This window comes from Streptopelia decaocto, assembly GCF_964273445.1.
Source record: "Streptopelia decaocto genome assembly, chromosome: 5".
Classification (NCBI taxonomy): Eukaryota; Metazoa; Chordata; class Aves; order Columbiformes; family Columbidae; genus Streptopelia; species Streptopelia decaocto.
This window is the reverse complement of record NC_138659.1, coordinates 47907156-47926951: the sequence shown is the minus strand read 5'-3', so window position 1 is coordinate 47926951 and position 19796 is coordinate 47907156. Positions and strand designations below refer to the sequence as shown.

Sequence of the window (19796 nt, the reverse complement as noted above, 5' to 3'; positions counted from 1 at the left end):
GGTCCTTTACCATTTTTCTACAGAATAATCAAAATCTCTCTACAAGTGAACTAAGATCATTTTTTAAAGTAAATACTTATATCATAGACACAAAAACTTATTTAAGAAGTGCTTCCTGCTCTTAATAACTGATCATAATATTCCCAGATACTAATTAGAGATGAAGGAATGGCTAACTCATATTGCGACCTGAAACTACTGAAGTACAAACATTAGTAGCTGGTCAGAAACACACTAAATTCAGTCACATTTTGTAAACCCAGAGGTTTCTTTGTAACTGAGCAGCAATTTAAACATTAATAAATATATAAATGTAAAGGGTTAAAAAAATCATGGCTATTTTAATTAACCTTTAAGATACCCTGGTGAGAAATAGTTGCATAAGAAGATAAACATACTATAGATACTTTACTTGGAAACTAGTTTGTAATTATCATATCTATGACTACATTACCTATATTTAGGCTTGAAAACTTTAAAATTCTGCTTTTAAGGAATCTTGTAAAATTATAAATTGTTTCTAATTAACAATCTAATACTGTCAAAACTTGTTTTCTAGGTGAGCTTACTGTTTTCTGTAGCTTTATTAGGAGTCAGGAAAAAAGGAGAATAAACCAAACTGCAAGCAAGAAGCTCAGCTACTGCTGAAACATAAATTAATATTGGCTTGGATAGAGTGCAGATGATTTATAATTACTATTGATCTCAAATTCCCTACAGTAGAGTTAATATAATCTGGCTGTAAAATAGAAAGCTTTAGAAAACCAACATCTAGGAGGATGCCTGGGATGAGAAAGTGCATAGGTAAATGAGTATTTATACCATTCTACATGTAACGAAGACTAACAAAATAACTGAAAATTCTGTCTTTGACTTGAAATGGTACTAGAATTTATCCTTAGCACTGAGGTGTAAATGTAGAGTGAATTGGGAAATCTCAGACACCCTCACATTACCACTTGGGACAGCTGCACACACTTCTGAATTCATTTTGTGTTCCCTTAGCTCTGAGTGCAAAATGATGAAGGCAGGTTAAACTAATCTTAAAAGGAAACTCCTGGTGTAAATGAAAAATCAGATATATAATTTACTTATAGAGATATTCTATTACAATTAGTAACAAAAATTAAACTGGTGGGTATAAGATTGTTAGGCAGAAAGAATGCTTTGAAAATTTCCTCTGCTTCTGAAAATAACGGTCCTAGATCTGTCTCAGCTATGGCTCAAAATACTAGCACTGAATAAAAGGGTGCCGCCTACATAATTTGCTACATTTTAATTTGTATTTATTGTTGCTGCTCTAAATCGTAAACTATGTAAAACCTCTCAATAGCTTTCCAAAATATTAAGCTAAACTATAATAATAAAATAAATCAGCACATATCTACTGTTGGCAATTCTCATGAAAAGTGAAAGCTAAAAGGCTACCATGATCAGTTCAACCAACACTTTTATGAAAATCACCAATGAAGAATTTATGGTATGAAGTAGAATAAAGTATCTCCAAAGCCAACATCAATAAAAATAACTGGTAAGTGACAAATTCATCTTGTTCAAAGACAGCTTGCACTTGCAAACCATGTTATTCTAATTTTTTATCTTAATCCCTCATCTTTTCATTTAATAAGATGCAAGGAAATCCAAGTATACTTGAGAAGTGAAAAACTGACGTTTTGTTCCATTACTTTTCTGGTTAGACTAAATGCTCCAGCTTAGAAACCCACAAACATGTACTGAAAAGATTTGGGTTGAAGAGCACAGGAGCAAGTAGAACAGTAAGATATGCTGCAGGTAGCTCTGTTGTTCATCCAACAGTGACAATAAAGTTATCACTGGTTAATAAAGTCAGGAGACATCACTGTGGATCACGGTTATAAGAAAATGTGAATATCTAGACTACATGCTCTCCTTTTGTTACATACATATTCGCAAAATAAAGCTCTTAACATCCCTTTGTTAGTAGTGTTTCCTGCAATTTTTAGGCCTTTTTTTTTTTTTCCAACCAAACTAATTAATTGTGAACTGTTACCTGAATGGCTTTAAGTAAAAAGAAATATATGATTTTATCACATTGTGCTACTTTTTGTGGCATCCTCTGCATCACCTTGTGATTAAGAACTCAATCCAACTCCCACTGAAGTTAGTGCAAAGAATGCTTATCTGTGGATTATCTGTTATTACTAAAAAAGACTGTAATATTAGCATTTATGTAAGTAAATGACAACTGAAGTAATGACAACCTAATGTTGAGCAGTAATTCTTAGGAGAACCAACAGAAACTAGATATTTTCTAACATTAGAAACACAAAATCTAGTAAATAGTTCCACTGCTGTTACTATTGTGTTTTTCTTTTTTCTAGGAAAAGATCAAACTGTTCACAGAGAAAAGAATAATAATTTCCTTTATGTTAACTAACGTTGAATGAGTTCATTCAATGGAAAAGTATTTTAAGAGCCCATGGCAGCTGGAAACATTTAAGAAAAAATCTGTTATTTAAAAAAAAAAAAAAAGAAAGGGCATTTCTTTATCAGCACATGTGGACAAAAATAATATCCAAGAGCACATACTCCTCTTCACATATCATTTTATAACATAAGAAAGAAACTGGCAAAACCAACTATAGGGCATGAAAATACTATTTTAAACAGTTTTAAACAGTTGTAATTTTCCATGTCAAATGCCCCACATTTATAGATATTTTTAGTAAAGAAAAATGACAACAGATAATAATAAACACTAAAATAAACTTTCAAAGTTTGGCATGAGCTCAAATGACAGATTTGGTTCCCATGTGAAGAGAACAATTGCCCTCAAAAGTTTTAGGTAATTAGTGGCCAAAAATAAGGTGAACTAATACGTACTGTTCCAGATTTACTACAGTAGAACAGACCATGGTTTTTGACAGAGGAAAATGAAATTCAGCTCACAGTCAGTAATATTATATTTTTATTATAAGCTCCTCTACATGTTGCAGAGAACATTTATAACATTTTTTTTATACAAAAGGAATGTCATATAAAGCACTGATGGAAAAGATTGACTCCAATGTTCACTCAGATTTTTATGAATTTTTGTATAAAAAACAACAAGAAATACTTCTTTTCCTGTCTGTGAATATGTACAAATAAAAATGATTTTTTTTTTCATTTTTATTTTTGGTTGAGGAAAGGAGTCAACCACTTGCTAGTTTCAAGGCTAAACTAATCTTTTCCAATTTTATTATGTTATTCATATATGCAAGTTTTGTCAGAATAGATACCATATAAATACACCACATCTGTTTTCCACTTTTCCATTTTCAGTAAAATAAGTTGGACCTCCAATCAAAACTGATAGACTATGAACAAACACATTGTAAGTTTTTGTTTCAGTAAAAATGAATCGCTCTTCTGGAGATAGGATATATGTATCACTGTCCCCTCACTTTCTCCTAAATGTTCTGACTTAAATACTTTTAAAGAAGAAGAATGGAGAAGAAGTAAAAGCCTTTCAGCACTATATGAAACGGTGTAATGTGATGGGATGCTAATTATACTCTGAAATGTTTAAAAAATATAGGAATAATTATGTTCGTTCTGAAAAAAAAGCAGGCAAAATTATTGAAAGTGCATTCCAAAACTTCAAAAATTGTAGGCATTGGACATACCTGCTTTCTCGTTTTTCCGACTTGTATTCTATGGCTATCATTAAGAGCTTTAGTTTCGCAAACACCAGTCTGCAAGAAGAGAAGAGACCAAGAGTCAGTCCTTTTTCACAACCAACATCACTTATGGAGATGGCTGCAGGGTAGGTATTTTCTTTGAGAACACATATAAAGATTTTTTCCCACTTTTTTCAGTTAGGTTTACACAGAACATATATTAATGTTTTTCCATTTTCTATTTTGAAGTTAATGAACACATATTGCCTAAAAATAAACTTAAAAGCAACTTAACTTCTCTTCCTTGGTTTCCTAGTATTTGATAATCTATCTATATATGTGTCTTCCTAAACAGGGAGAAACCAAAAAAGAAATACCAATACTAGCCTAGTATTAGATATCAATATCTCATTCTTATCTTTAGGAATATTTAAGCAGTAACATAAATAGGTATACATGCATTTGGCCATGTAATTCAACATTAGGATAAATAAGTCTCACTATTTAACTGTAGTGCAAATGTAGTTCGACTTGATTAAAATGAGAAAGATCTTATTCCTGCTTTTTTCCTAGATAAGGTATGTTTTGCGGTCTAATCCCACCTGACCAATAAAATTAAACACAAATTTCATATTTTGCAAGTTATTAATCACTGGCTACAAAGCAATACTCATTGCCAGGTTTGGTGCATTAAAAACATTGTTCATGCTTACTGCCAAAACACTGAGGAATCCAGTTTTTCATTTGTTTACTCAGAGTCAGGAATGAATAGATGTATCAGAGAGAGATTTGAAACTGATGAAATGCATTACATAAAAACAATACCTAATGCACCTGCATGGCAACGCTTTAAATGTACTTTAGTACTTCAGTCAACATTTCCCTGATGTATCTGAATACCATATACAAGTTTTGAACTCTTTGCTTTTGCTTTGTTTACTTTGATGCTACTAATATGATGCTAATATGATGCTACTTTGTCTTCGAAGGCTCATTGTGTGAAGTATCTGGAAAAGGTTCTTGTCCATCCAGTCTTTAAATAATCTTCTGGTTGAAGTTTACAAAGATTAGCTTCCTGTCTCCAACAGGGTAAGACGTGGGAAAATAAATAAAATAATAAAATAAAATAAGCTATCAGCTCTATCATGTGCAGAAGCTGAGCATTTGGTATGGGTCTTTTAAGCACTTAACAAAGACCTAACAAAGTTTGTAGCAATAATTTTGTAGAATATTACTCATTAATGGCTGTGGACACAACCTTTTTTTCTTTTCCTTAAGAGATCAAGATCTTACAGGGCTATTCAAATGCCAAAATTCCATTCATTCCACTCTTCTTTCTTTTTTTGAATGAGTGACTTAAAAAATGAACCAACAGCAAATGGGTCTGATTTAACATGTATTAAGTGGACACCTTCCATAGCGTGGCTGATGCACTTGAGCCACCGCCCCCAGCCAAACCAACAGAACCCTAAATTATTCCCCCACGACAAATATGCTGTTTCTACTGCTAGGTCAAGTGTGAACCCATAGACATACTAGGAAAATCTTTGGGTCGAGAATGGTGGGCCTAGAACCTGGAAGAAGGTTAGCTTTGCAGTAGTAAATATTAGAAGGCTCCCTAGCAGACTGCACTAGTTCAGGATGGTTTGGTTAGTCTCCTACTCAATCAGCATCATCTAAACCTGGTCCGACAATATCCAGGTGCACAGAATTATAGGAATTACATTCACGCATTGAAAATATATTGGTAGGAATATGTTCACGCAGTCCACACACACATATTCAGAGCTATAAATAAAACTTGTGGACTGACAATAACTTCTGTTTGTGTCTAATTCTTCACCCTGGTGTTGACAGTGAAAGCTTCAAATTCTTCAAAACTATTGAGTGTCTCATCCCCACTGAAACAGGAGATGTTTCTGCACTTTCTTTATGCTTGTTATCCAAACTATTCTCAAAGTCTGCGTATTTTGTGGGTAGTTCATCACATTAAGCTTTCACAAATGCACGCAACAGACTTTTTGCTGTCCTTTGGTTCTTCTGGAAATTGAATGGCCAGTTCTTACAGTAATGAAAATACCTGTGCACCCAACTCTTTCATATGCAACATTACATTTTAATTTTCAAGATGTTTTAATTAACCTGAATTTAATAGAATTATTAAAACTGCTGGAAAATTTGAGATAAATATTTTTACTTTAATTTAAACTAGGAAAAAGTTAATTAAGCCTCCAGATAATCAAATGTTTGAGGAGAGCTCCGAAGTTCAGACATGTTTCTACATCTCAATAAATGCCCTTTCTTTATGATTATTTTGTCTCAGCTCTACCAGCACAGTTACATGTATGTCAGCTGTCAAATGCAGTCTCAGCCACATGTTTCTAAGACCTTCTATAGAAACTCCACTCTGACAACAGTTTGGTGTGGAGATATAGTTTTCATTATTGTAGTCAGTGTAAGAAGCACAAATTATCTTTCATTCTCAATATAACACACATTTCTAGAATACCTTATGAGATTTTCTATTTCAGGATATTCAGGCAAAAATTTTTATTTATAGTAATAAACATTTTCCCTCCATAACCTAGTAACAGTCTGGTTAACGAGTGGAGGGAGGGGTTGTGAGCCTCTCCATTTTTATTAGCACTGTTATTACATTAGCAAATTGAAAACTGGGCTCTGTCATAGCTACATCGCAGAAAAAGACAGACTTTTAAATGGATAACATTTGTCTGACAGTTGTTTCTCCCTCATTCTTATGCCATAACCTGTGTTTATGCTACTGTAAAAATCAGAAGTGGGAGAAGAGGAATTAAAGCAAAATCATTCTCCTTTACATACGAGATGATATCTTCTTCCTCGATTTCCTCCTCTAAAAATGGAGTTTGCAGAAGATTTTCTATTTTATCTAGTTAGATATCGAACTCATCAGAGCAGGGTCTGTTTCTTTTTAAGCATTTCAACAGTGCCCAGCAAAAGCTGTCCACAGCCTTTGGTACCTTTTGGTAGGGCTGTAATGAAGAACAATGCCAAAAGAAGAGGAGATATGGCTATTATAGTGTTAAACTATCCTGACTATGTTTGTAGCCACAGTATTGTGCATACAAATCTCCCATTAAGAGAATTATTCTAGGGCAAATATAAGAATTTTCAGTCTCTAGAAATAAATCTGTAGCATGGCTTATGCTATGGTTATATAGTTGTCCTGGGTTTGTTAAAAACAAGACCAGTTCTCTTTTAGTGATTTTTCTTTCAGCTAAGTTCTTCTAGGTGGCTGTACTTTTCTGAGTTTTAGCCTGCATATTTTTCCCAGGATGCTGTACTCGATGCTGATAAGAGACCAACGGAATGCTGAAGAAGCTCATGTTTAGATTTATTACTATGGTAGCTAAGAAAAGACTGATAAGTTTTCCCACGTTCTGTTGTGAGAGGGGCGTGTTTGAGGAGGGGTGAATGGAACAGGTGACTAGAACTGACCAACAGAAGTATTCCATCCCATAATCATCGTACCCCCTATATAAGAGGGTGATCACGAGGGTCACACTCTCTTCGACCATGGCCAGCATCTAGACAGGACCCTGTCTGTCTGCCTGTGATCCACAGGCCTCAGGCTCTGCGTCCCTGCAACCAGGTTCTGGTTTGCTGTGAAGTCCCGCCCATGACTTCCAGGGGGCCTGAGCTGCACCTGCTGGAGCCACCAGCTCCGTACATCCAGCTCCGCCACTGCTGGAGTGACACCAACTCCACATCGAGCATTTGAGATTGGTTTTGCATATTTTATATATATATATATTCTCTATTTATTAGTAGCATTAGTAAAACCCCTTAAAACTCTCCAACTTGAAGTCTAAGTCTCTCTTCCTTTCCCCTTACCTTTCTTATAATCTTTCTGATCTAAAGGAAGGGGTGGCGGGAAGTAAAGGGGATAACAGAGAGCGTCTGCCACGGTTTATTGCCGCCTCGCCTTAAAACATAACAATAGTACATGCTTCAAATACTCCTTTTTCATTACAGAATAGACATCTTTTTTCTGACATATTTCACTTGTTAAAATTGATTTGCAATCGGCTCTACAGAGCTCTGGGTGTCACACTACTTATGTGACTCCACTACATCTTTTTCAATTAATGAATTGTTTCCTTGGAAAGGGACATAAGCCAAGACAGTGATGCTGACAATCACTATTCAAAGAATGGGAATCTGAAGAAACAATAAGACAGCATTTATGAGTAAATGATTCAATTTAAATGGATTACTTATTAATTTGTTCAACACTGAAAACATTTATGCTTTCATTTACAATCACTTAATTCCAAATCTCTTCTGAAAACAGGCATTACAATGTTTGGAATACTTCCATGCAGTGGTTGCTTTAATGTTTACTTTATTGGATTCCATCTGATGTAGCAACATTAGGACTGTAGCAGAGTCAAAACATCTCCTGCAGAAACCCTAGATTTCACTTGAGAGAAGGCAAATACTTAAGCATATTAATATGTACTTCTACTTACTCACAAACTGCAGGGAAGGACAAACCCACAAAGGCACTAGACAGATACTCTGTATACATTTCATTTGCAACTCCTTCCAGGTAGTATTTCTGCCACGTATCCTCTTCAATCTAAAACAAAGAAACAGAGGTCTGAGTAAAACCAAAAGTTTTCTTTAAAATTTACAAACAACTGCTTAAACATGAATCAAATTTTAACAAATAAGTCAGTAGACTATTATGGCAATTAATATTGCTTATTTTTACAGGATTTCCTGGAATGCCAAAAATAAAGAGTCCACATAGTCAGTCAATCAAGGATCCTATGTAAAAATAATTCACTCAATTCTTGGCAAGCATACTCAGCATGAGGTGATATAAGTTTGTAGACAGCCTGAGGAAAAAAAGTTTCTCAGTTTTCTCTTTTTGAAAATTCTCAAGTCAAATGCTTATGTTATATTGTTCTTTGAGACTAATAACATTTCAGTTATTTTCACCTTGTTTAGAAACTGATTAGCAGTCAAAATTAATTATTTAAAACTTGTTTTTTTCTTCTCTGCATCTATAACTGACAAGGAAATATGAGAAACATATATTGAAACCATTTATTCAATGGTCATCAGTGCTTTAAACAACAACTGGAGAAAACTTTTACTGCTAAATTCAGAGATATTTTCTTGTTGAAGGTATGAAGTCAGAGATACTACAGGACTAAGATCAAAAGCTCAATATATTTGCCTAAGCAGAACTTTCTAATGATACTTGAGATGTAAAAGCAATCCCATGATCCCACGTATCTTGCAGCTGCTGCCTTGAGGTCTGTGGATGCTATGTCATAACTATAAAGCTTTTGTCTCAGACACTCTATAAGGTCTTTCAATTAGCATCAAACACCTGTATGAAAGTAACTGGATCAAGCTGCTTAGTATCCATCAGCAGGAATAGCACTATAATTCAGAAGAGCAAATGCAAAGCTAGCTGATGTGATTGGAAATACGCCACATGCTGAAGCTGTTCACTGTTGAAATCCCAGTTCTCCATACTGTAGTTTGTGCCCTCATCCAAAGTTTGTTTGAAATCTGACTTTCATTCCCAGTGAGACCCTCCTAGGCAAACTAGGGAAACCACAACAAACATGCAGCTTGAAATATGTAGGACTTCACACCAAACAGTTGTTTCCCTATTTATTACATCACATTAAAAAACAGCAAAAATTTCAATCGGGATGGGACATTCCTACATGTAATTATCTCTTTGATTTTATTCACTAAGTGTGCTACCCTGTTTCCCTGAAAATAAGACAGTGTTTTATACTAATTTTTGCTCCAAATCTTATTACTTTTTTACTTGTAGAGCTGCCTGGACAGTATTTAAATTGACTTTTTTATGAACTGTAACTAGGGCTTATTTTTGGAGTAAGGTTTACATTTCAAGCATCCTCTAAAATCCTGAAAAATCATGCTAGGGCTTATTTTCAGGGAAACAGGATATATAAATTGTGTGAACAGAGAAATTAATATTTGCAAGAATCATATACAGTGCCAAAAATGTAGGTATGACAGTACAGTATATATAAAATTAGAGAGAAACGTGTCAATTACCTCAGACTAGCAAAAATAATGTGATATATTTGTTTTCTTTACATTACCACATTTTCATTAACCAGAGTCTATACAATTAGATACTAAATAGGAAACAAGTAAAGACAAGTAAAAACTTGTAGCTCCACTGTTTAGGTAGCCCCGTTATACTCTTCATCTTACAGGCAGGAAGTGAAACAACATTGAGTTTATATGTGAAGGCCAAAAAATTGACATAGGGAAAATTGGGTTAGTTTTTGTTTTCATTTTGTTTTAAACTATTGGTAGAGAATTACAAAGCTACCTGAAAGGCTGAAGTACCAAATACTGACTGATTTGAGGAGGACTTGGTTAACTACATATATCTTAAACATTTCATAATCATTCCTTTTCTGATATACCCAGCTTTTACCAAAACTCAGTCTACCTTGTGTAAAGACATGAAGATACTAATCCTTCAGGAAAAAGAGCTGTAGACAGGCCAAGAGAGTGACAAAAAGGATGCTTCAGGAACATCCATCCTCATAAATTACTGCAGGGAAGGATCAAGTGCCTTAATCTCCACTGCTGATGTTTCTTGTCTAGAGTCCCAGAGCCAGTGTAATAGCAACCAGTTAAGTATGAACCAGAATTTATTTCCCCACTGCATAAAGAACTCTCAGTATTTCAGAAACTCTTATCAAATAATTAAGTTCAATAAGACAAACAGCTTACTACTGCTTTAAAATTTTGTACAGCTGCATTACCGCCTATGATGTCAAAAGCCTTGGATAATACCCTGTCAATGATTTCAAAGGTATGAAATAGCTCATGGCAGCAAAACATGTATATTCTTTATGGTAAAAGCATTATAGTATGGTTAGTAAGAGTGTGAGGTTTTTTATGAACAAATATTCCAAAGAGCAATATAAATGTACATTTCTGTCAGTATTCAAGAAAATAAATTAATACAAGGGAAGAAAGTGACTTGGGTAAATGTATCCAAATTAATTTTTCAGCTATTCAGCAACAAATCAAATTGAAAAAAGCACCTTTAACCAACAATTTATCTTTGTCTCTTGTGCCAGACTACAGCTGTTTTAAAATAGCATTAAAGCAACAAGTTCTTGCACAACATACAAGGCTTAAAGGAAATCTCAACATGTAAATTGAAAAGGATAAAAGGGATGAAAATTTAAGATGTGAAAAAATAAAGCACATCCTCTAACCACCAGACAGCTCAGGTCTGCGGCCAACAACATACTGTATGTATTTATAATGTAACCAGCAACTGGCTTTCTACCTCCTAAATTTATAAATGAACTCATGCCTACATAGATGTCATTCAAGACTTTTTTCTGCATATAATTCTATTTTGCCTTTAACTGGTTTGTTTAGATGGTTGTTTCATTAGTTGTACTTATTATTATTCTACTCTAAATTATGCTTCTAAACAAGGTATAATCAGATGAAAATGTTAAGTGTTTAACAAAACTTTTAGGCTAACTAATTGATATTTTTAATTTAAAATTACATCTTTAGGAACTATTAAAATATTATATGTTTTATGAAATAAAATGTATACAGCGCAAGCTGTAAAAGTAAACTACATTTTAAAAACAAAAGCTATAATAGTTATATAGTCGCATTTATTCCCCAAGAGTCTAGAAAAGATTTTTCTTGTTCCTTCTTACACATTTTTATTAGAAACTTAATATTTTCTAAAAGTTTGAAGTTATATTTCTGTATTCCATATTCTTACTCAAGTTCCAAATCATGAAGCTTACAAAACCCCATAAAATAAGAATTCTATAGAAATGCAGTGATGTTGCTCTTCCTACTCCTTTTCTTTCCTTTTTTGGAGAGCTGCCTTCATAGTCACTTCCCCTGCCTGCAGTTCCATAAGTCTCTGCCTCTTCTCTAACATTTCATGAGAGATGCATTACTGGCATACATACTAAGCACAATGAGTAAAACTGAGTTTATACTATACATTGACAGGACATAAAGCAACAGCCACACTAAAAAGCTTCAGAAGGAGAATTACAGCTGAGCCTCTACAGTTGCAGAAGCCCATGTCAGGAGTACAATATCACAGCAGCATATATAAGAGCTAAAGCTCTGTTAATTGTCTAACTTAAAGAAGCATTTTCACACCATGTGCACACATAGCTTGTATTGAAATGCTATAATCATAATAATGCTGAAGATTTTCAAACTCTTTTACAACTTAAAAGCACCTCTTCTCTCTAACAGCCTGATCCACAGCCTTTTCAAACCACTTGAACCTTCTTTACTGATCCTGACATGCTTAGGAACATTTTCTGAATAACACCAAAGCAGAAACAACAATGTTTTGATACAAGGCTTTAAGTTCAAAAAATATAAATCAAAATAAATGTCATGTTATATCATTATTATGTTATAATATTATATTATGAAAGAAAATGTATTATAGTGTTATGTTACATTACTAAATAATAATTTTCTATTATATTATTATATATTATTTTAGACTATAATATCAATTCAATTGGAATTTGGTATGACACAAACATCTCTTAGACCAAAAATTTTCTAATACTAAAAAAATATGAATTCTACAGCTACTTTGAAAGGCCTTGTATAGTATTTTATATAAGTCTGCATTTTCTGTCTTACAGGCTGAGTAACTCATTTGGTATTCACCATTTTTTCCCCATGTTAAACTAGTCAAAAGGTACTCTTTCAACAGAATGTTCTAAAGAACAGAAGGGTTCTTCTCCTGTTGAGAGAATGTCAGGTAACCAGTTGCTCTAGGTCTGGAGAAGGAAACAACTGCAAGAATAAATTGTGATGTGGAGATGTTCCAAATCGTATACTCCCTGACAAGTGGGCTGCAAACAATCAAGAGAAATTTCTTCCATAGAAATGGTTTCACCATTCAGAGACCATGTGGGGTGCTAAAAGGGATTTGCATTGTGTTATTCTCCACCACATACAAAGTCATATCACATTTTTTATAATCTTTTTATTTATTTATGTGAAGTTTGCAAATGTTGCTAATCAGCAACTCTTTATGTACAGAAAACAGATAAATTGCAGGCTTGGTAAAGTAAGAGTAATGATAGCAAGGACATGTTTTTAATTTACGGCCTATTTTGTGGCTTTTTCTTAGATTGACAGCACCTGGGGTTGGAAAAAATATACCAGTACATTACTGATTTCTCCTTTCTACTTTATTCCCTTATTTTCTTTCTTTAGGCAAATGGTTTTGCTTTGGAGGAAGGAACTGCAGATCAGACCTATAGTTAAGTGGTCAGCCTTAGTCAAGGACCAAGAAAGGATTGGAAAAAACCTAAGTAATTCAGAACTCAGTAAGCAAGTTTCATAGATACCAGTTACTGTTAAATTAACCTTCATGAAGTGATTTGAATGTTTAAGATATGTTCTGTTCGGATACCATCAAATATTGATTAATGGATTTAAAGAATTGCTGATATTTGGGATGCTATAAAATGTTATTATAAGATATAAGGGACTAAAGATGTTCTTTGTATTTTATATCCACTTGAACAATGATGTTTTCCCTGTAATTTCAAAGAGAGAGATGGTTACCTGCCTGATATTTTTTGAGAAGCAATACCTGCTGATCTGCTAGAATAAAACAATTATGAAGAACCTACAGTGTTCAGTACTGCTTTCTTAATTCTTTGGGTCTTGTAAGTTACCCTGAGTTTTAGTAGAGTAAGTTTCCACAGATAAACACAAACAGTTTCTCCCCAAAACCATGTCAGTAAGGTACTAATTTCGAAAATCCTTAAACTGAGAATAATTGTTTAGGACTCACTGTGTTCTTGACTAACTTAAGCCTTTTAATGGTATTTTAAAGTCTGCTGCTGCAGTTAACCTCAAAAACTGAATCCCTAAACCAATCTGATTCTTCAAAATGCGCATTTACTTTCCTTTAAAATACTTAATCATAAGTTGAGTGATTGTCATCCAGTCCACCTCTGGACCTACTGATACTTAACTACACATTAAGAGTAAGTTGCCAAAGCCTAACTGTTAATGTAGAGATAAAAAAATCTTTCCCATATTCACTTACAAAATGGATATTTCACAGGTCAGTTGCCTAAAACAATGAGGAATATTTAAATGTTATGTAAACTTTATAGAAATAAAAAGAGAGCTGAATTTGGGGTGAGTTTGGTTCAAGATGTGACTAATCAAACTTACCACAAATGTTATTCAGTAAAACTATGGAAGTTATTTATCTGGTTGTGGAATTTATACCTTGATTTTGGCGTGAAAATTTTGTTGTGCTTGCAAAGTTGAAAAACAAAGAAAAACCTACAATAGTTTCAATTCTACAGTTATAAATTAATTTTGTTACTGCAAATAATTTCTGGTCTATAGTATTTCAGGTCCTGACAGCAGAATCTGGATACTTGTATTTTGTACTTTTGTTTAGTATGGACTAACACCTTTGAGACATAAAGAATAGATTTCATTTCTGTGAAAACTTTTCTGAGGTAAAGATTTTCTTGTTAGTTAAACATATTCCATCAGAAAGCATAAATCTACCTTTACTAAGCATTGTGGATTCCAGGAACCCAAATGTGCTAGTTTAGTTCTGATATCAGAGACTGACAGCACACTTTACCTCTGGTTCATCAAAACCTCTGTGGATAAACTGCCAGCTTGAGAAGTTAGGAACTCAGATTATAGAATCACAGAATGGTTTGAGTTGGAAGGAATCCTTAAAGATCTAATTCCAACCCTCCTGCCATGGGCAGGGACATCTTCCACTAGATCAGGTTGCTCAAAGCTTCATCCAACGTGACCATGAACACTTCTAGGGATGGGGCATGCCATTCCAAGATAAAACCTTTATTATGTACTGGAAAATGCTTGCTAGGTAATCAAAATTGTGAATAATTAAGTGGTAAAATACTGCTTTGGAATGAGGAGATGTGTCTTTGCTGGCAGATCAATCAAAGCAGAAGTTAATGTCACCCAATATTTATAATAGAATAGAATGCAGCAGAAAACCGCAGTGAGGTGCAACATGAGAATGCTGGAAGGCATGAAGTACACAAACACAATTACAGTGAACCACTTCAGTGTAGGAAAAATAAGCAACAAAACCCCTTGATATTATTTGGTGCTGCTATCATTTATTCTTTTCCCTTTTCCCTGTTCTCATTTCTTCCATGTTATTCCCATTTTAATTTAGCCTCATACAGAGGCCTCCACAGATCTTACATAAGGTATAACTGCTGAATGAAGACACAACAGTTGATCAAGGACAACTCTATTCACCTTTTTTCATTTGGACCTCCTTCTTTACTCATCAAATATTGTACACCTCAAGCACATCACCATACAGTGAAAAGAACTTCTGCACACTTTCCCTTACAGAAAAAGAGCATCTGTCTTTATGAAAGATGTTTTCCTGTATCACCCTAAGGAGAAGGCTTTGCAGGTCATTCTGTTATTTTCATCCCTGAAGTTAAATAACTAACAGTCTTCAAGCTGATACCACAAAAAGACTAAATGTATCTATATCTCCCAAGTTCCTCTCTAGTACTGTAAGCACATGATTATCTTCCCCTGACTATGCTGCACTGCAGTTTTGTCTCCTGGATGGTCATAAAACAAATTACACACTGATGCAATAGCTTATATGAAGAATAACTGGAAAATGACACAGTATGTCCCAGGAGAAGAAATCTAATTTTCGTCTGCATTTTTTTTTAAGTCACAATGCTCCTCTGCTTTCCTCTATCTATATATAGATACAATATTGTTATCAGCAAATATATTTACATAATACAGTCATTTCCTAGTGATCAGACATGATGACACAGAGGTGAAAAAATGATGTGCATCTTGCAAGCACAACCATTAGTATTTTCAGGAAAAATACTAAATCCTTAATACACCCAGTCTTACCCCCTGGCAGTATAATATCAGGACCTCTCTAGTCCTAACTGATCTATCTTATTCATACCATTTGCTTCTCAGTGTAATGATGTAAATAGTTACATGAAAGAGATTTGAGTATATCTGAACCCCATAAGGCTGTATAATCTGCTGTCAAGATCTAAGTCTCACTATCAAGACAGAGAACTAGTTCTAGAATTGTAGTATGACCTAGGTTCTTTTATTGCATTTTGCAAGGGAAGAGGGAGAGGATGGTCGGGTGTCTTTATAAATAGTAAAGAAGTGACAGAATGAAAATTCTTCATAGCACAATGAAAGCAGCTGTAAAGTCTGCTCCCTAACACTGAATAAGCTGAGTTCATCACCACCAACAAAAGAGCATAAAATAGTTCAAAGCCTTTGAGAATAACTTCAGATGTCTGGAAGAAGACCATCTATTTGATATTTTAGACACTTTTTTACTTTGATAAACAACCCTACCTAACTGAATTATAATAATAATAAAGTACAGTAAATTAATAAGTTAATTCTATTCATTATGTTTCCAGAACAGCACTTGAATATTTTAGTTCATTAAGTGATCTTGCTTAACTCTAACGGCCTTCTCTTTGTTCAGCATATGTATCCCAGTATGCAGTACTTATCTAAGTGCATGCAATTCAGAATTTCTGAAATATCTTCCCAAAATTATACAGTTCCTATAAAAAAATGAAATAAAGTGTTGTGTAACCAACATGGAAGTTGTTACCTATTTAGTGTCTAAAGTACATATAAAATTTTCTCTTCCAAGATGCCCAGAACACCATGTAAAGAAATGGTTTACAAAAACTGCCTAGAAAATAACATCTTCCCTGAGGAAATTTCCTTGAGCCCTTTCCAAGCTGTTTTCATCAGCTTACATCTAACACAAGGACTCCTGCCTCCCCCTATGCCCAGAAGGCTTCCAGGATTTCCTGACATTTAATTTTACAATTCCTTTCTCCACAGCCTTATTTTTTTGGTTGTTGTTTGGTTGGTTGTTTCTTTCTCCTAATAACATAGATGAAAATAAAAGGAAAGTACACATAGAATATTCTTGCTTGCTAGTTGAAAATAAGTTGTACATAGAAACCAATGTATTTTAAACATTTCTTCATATTCACCTACCATGCCCTTTCAGTCCACCAAAATTACTTGTGTGAATGTCTTGTTTTTATTATGTCTTTAGATATAGATATCGAAATCTGACAGATAAGTACTTGGCTGAAAGCAGTTCATACATTCCTAGCAAAGAGTGAAGCTTCTTAGACTTACAGTCTTATAATTGAATTTCCTTAAGTATTCTAAACTATCAACTACCTCTTTACTCAATTCCACTGTCTGCTTAAATCAAAACTAACAAGTATGCCTAGTAGCATAAAAAGTTTACCACCCCAGCCAACTATTTCCACAATTCCTTCTGTATGCAAGAATTATTTTTAAAATTGGCATGAAAAAAGTGTCTTTTATAAAACATCAAATATGCTAATTAAGATTAGCTCTAATTTCAAATGAGAGATACATGCACTTTTTCATTGTTCCATAGGTCAAAGCAGAGACAGTATTCTTGAAATATTATGACACCTAATTCTTTAGATGCTGGCCTTGATGAGTTTGAACTCAAAGGCACACAGGCCCTACTTTTAATACTTTCAAATTTACAAAACACAGTAATATTTATATTCAGTCATAATGGAAAAGATAGATTGGTGTTGATCTATTCAAATGATTGACTGAAAAATGCACTCCATGGTAGACTTCCATCCAAGAATCATATAAAATCATAGACTACCAGGTTGGAAGGGACCACAAGGATCATCACTCTTATCACAAGGACTGATACTATTTGTAAATAGCAAACGGTTTTCAACCACAGCAGTTTTTAATTACTTGACTCAGTGATTAAAAATCTTAATATTCAGACAGACCTTTTAGAGAATAAATGTCTTTGTGAACAGGCTACATTAATATTTGGTCTAAATCCTGTAATGAGGATCAAGTAACCATTTTATTATGCAGCCTCCAAAAAAACTTCACAATAAATTGAGAAGTTGCATTTCCTCCCCATTCCCCTTTTAAAGTTAGAATCGTAGAATCATTTCAGTTGGAAGAGACCCTCAGGATCATTGAGTCCAACCATAATCTAACTGTAGCACTAAACCATGTCCCTAAGAACCTTGTCAATATGCCTTTTAAACACCTCCAGAGATGGTGACTCCACCACTTCCCTTGGCAGCCTATTCCAATGCCTGACAATCTTTCTGTGAAGATTTTTTTCCTAATATCCAATAATCCCCTGGCACAACTTGAGGCCTATCTATTACTTGCTACTTGAGACAAGACACCAACACCTTCGATGCTACAACCTCCTTTCAGGTAGTTGTAGACAGCAATAAGGTCTCCCATCAGCCTCCTTTTCTCCAGGCTAAACAGCCCCAGCTCCCTCAGCCACTCCCTATAAGACTTGTTCTCCAGGCCCCTCACCAGCTTCATCACCCTCCTCTGCACTCTCTCTAGTACCTCAATGCCCTTCTTATGATGAGGGGCCCAAAACTGAACACAGGATTCAAGGTGTGGCCTCTCCAGTGCCGAGTACAGTGGGATAATCACATCTCTAGTTCTGCTGGCCACACTATTCCTGATACAAGCCAGGATGCTGCTGGCCTTTTTGGCCACCTGGGCACACTGCTGGCTCATGTTTGGCCGGTGGTCAATCAACACCCCCAGATCCCTTTCTCCTTCATTTCAATAAATTACTGCACATATCACACTTAAAAATAGCCAAGGCTGCCTAGGTGGCCAAAAATAAAGAGTTGATGTGTTCCATCAGTGTAGGTAAGCACCTGACAGATGTAAATCTGGGCGGCTTTATTATGTCTTTCAGCCCGGACTAGAAAGGAATGTACTGGGAGAAGGGGGCACTGCTTATGTGGGGGTGTGAGCAACAGCTGCCAAAAGAGCCCACAGAACGTTCCTGCTCTCAAAATAGCTTAGGGGAGAATTAAGACTGCTCTAGATAAATTTTCAGATCTGGAATGAGGTGTACATGTTACCAACAGAGCAAAGACAAAACTAATTTGTTTGTGGACATGTGTTACACTCAAGAACCACATTCCAATTTTTATTAATGTATGCAACAATGCTAACTCATATTGGCTTGCATGGCTGTATAAAGGAACAGAATTTGGCCATCTCTGCCTTTTCTTCTATTTACTTACTCTTTGCAATGTTTTTCATATGGGTAGACTTCTGGTATATATTTTCTAATCTAAACAGCACAAAAATTGTGGTACAGCATAGTATTTCCACCTTTTTCTGAGGCTATGCAAGTAATAAAGGGTCCCAGTTCCTGTATTAATACACCAAAGATAACATTGTGCGCTATAAAAGAAATGGACCATTGAAATACAGTTTTCAGGTGTAAAGTTGCAGTTTGGGGTTGTTTTTTTTTTTCTTAACATATCATTTGCTGAGTAATATATCTTTCTTTCTTTAAGTGTTTACAGAACCTTAATCTTTTTGAGCTGATTTTATTTTTATTCAGTTTGGTGCCAAAGAGAATATAAAAGATTCCATATGAGAATACATTGCTAAAACCAAAAGGAAAATATTTAGGAACAAATACAGTATTTTGAGGTTTCTTCGTTTGTTTTACCTCTAATACTGGGCACATTGTTTACACAAATCATTTTGCTGTAGAGTAACACATAATGAGTTAAATGTGTGCAAAGTCACCATCGATCATGTTCGTTTGTGTTTGACTGACCAAACATTTATGGCACATTAAATCACTTTCTAATTACATTATGAAGGAGGAGGAACACACATTCCAAGCTTTCTTTAAAAAATACAGAAGTTTCAGTACATATTCCTGGCGATCTCCCAACTTGTGGGAGACTCCACCACCAACATTTACCCAAGGAATTTATGAAGGCCTAACAGTGCTTAAATTCAGTGCTCTAAGTGAAAAGGGGTGGAAGTTCTTTTAGGGAATGGACATATTTCTTTTCAATAGAATCCTCTTTAACAATTTCAGTCAATGTAGCTGCTCTCCTACAATGCATTGTTGATTCATAGCCAGTAATGGTTTTCTCTTTCAAATAGAGTTTTAAGAGTAAGACACCTTGAAGAAATAACATTCTTTGAGCTACAATAAAAAAA

General features: G+C 34.6%; 1 protein-coding gene across 7 annotated transcripts in view; it reads right to left on the bottom strand.

Annotated features, from left to right (window-relative positions):
* KCNMA1 (potassium calcium-activated channel subfamily M alpha 1) overlaps positions 1–19796 on the bottom strand; it is a 474521-nt gene that overhangs the window by 122879 nt on the left and 331846 nt on the right. For all 7 annotated transcript variants that reach the window (XM_082054432.1, XM_082054433.1, XM_082054435.1 and 4 more), the window contains 2 exons: positions 8153–8262; positions 3648–3716 (listed from right to left, as the gene is read on the bottom strand). In XM_082054432.1, coding sequence (XP_081910558.1) covers positions 3648–3716; positions 8153–8262 — 179 coding nt within the window. The remainder of the gene's footprint in view (positions 1–3647; positions 3717–8152; positions 8263–19796) is intronic.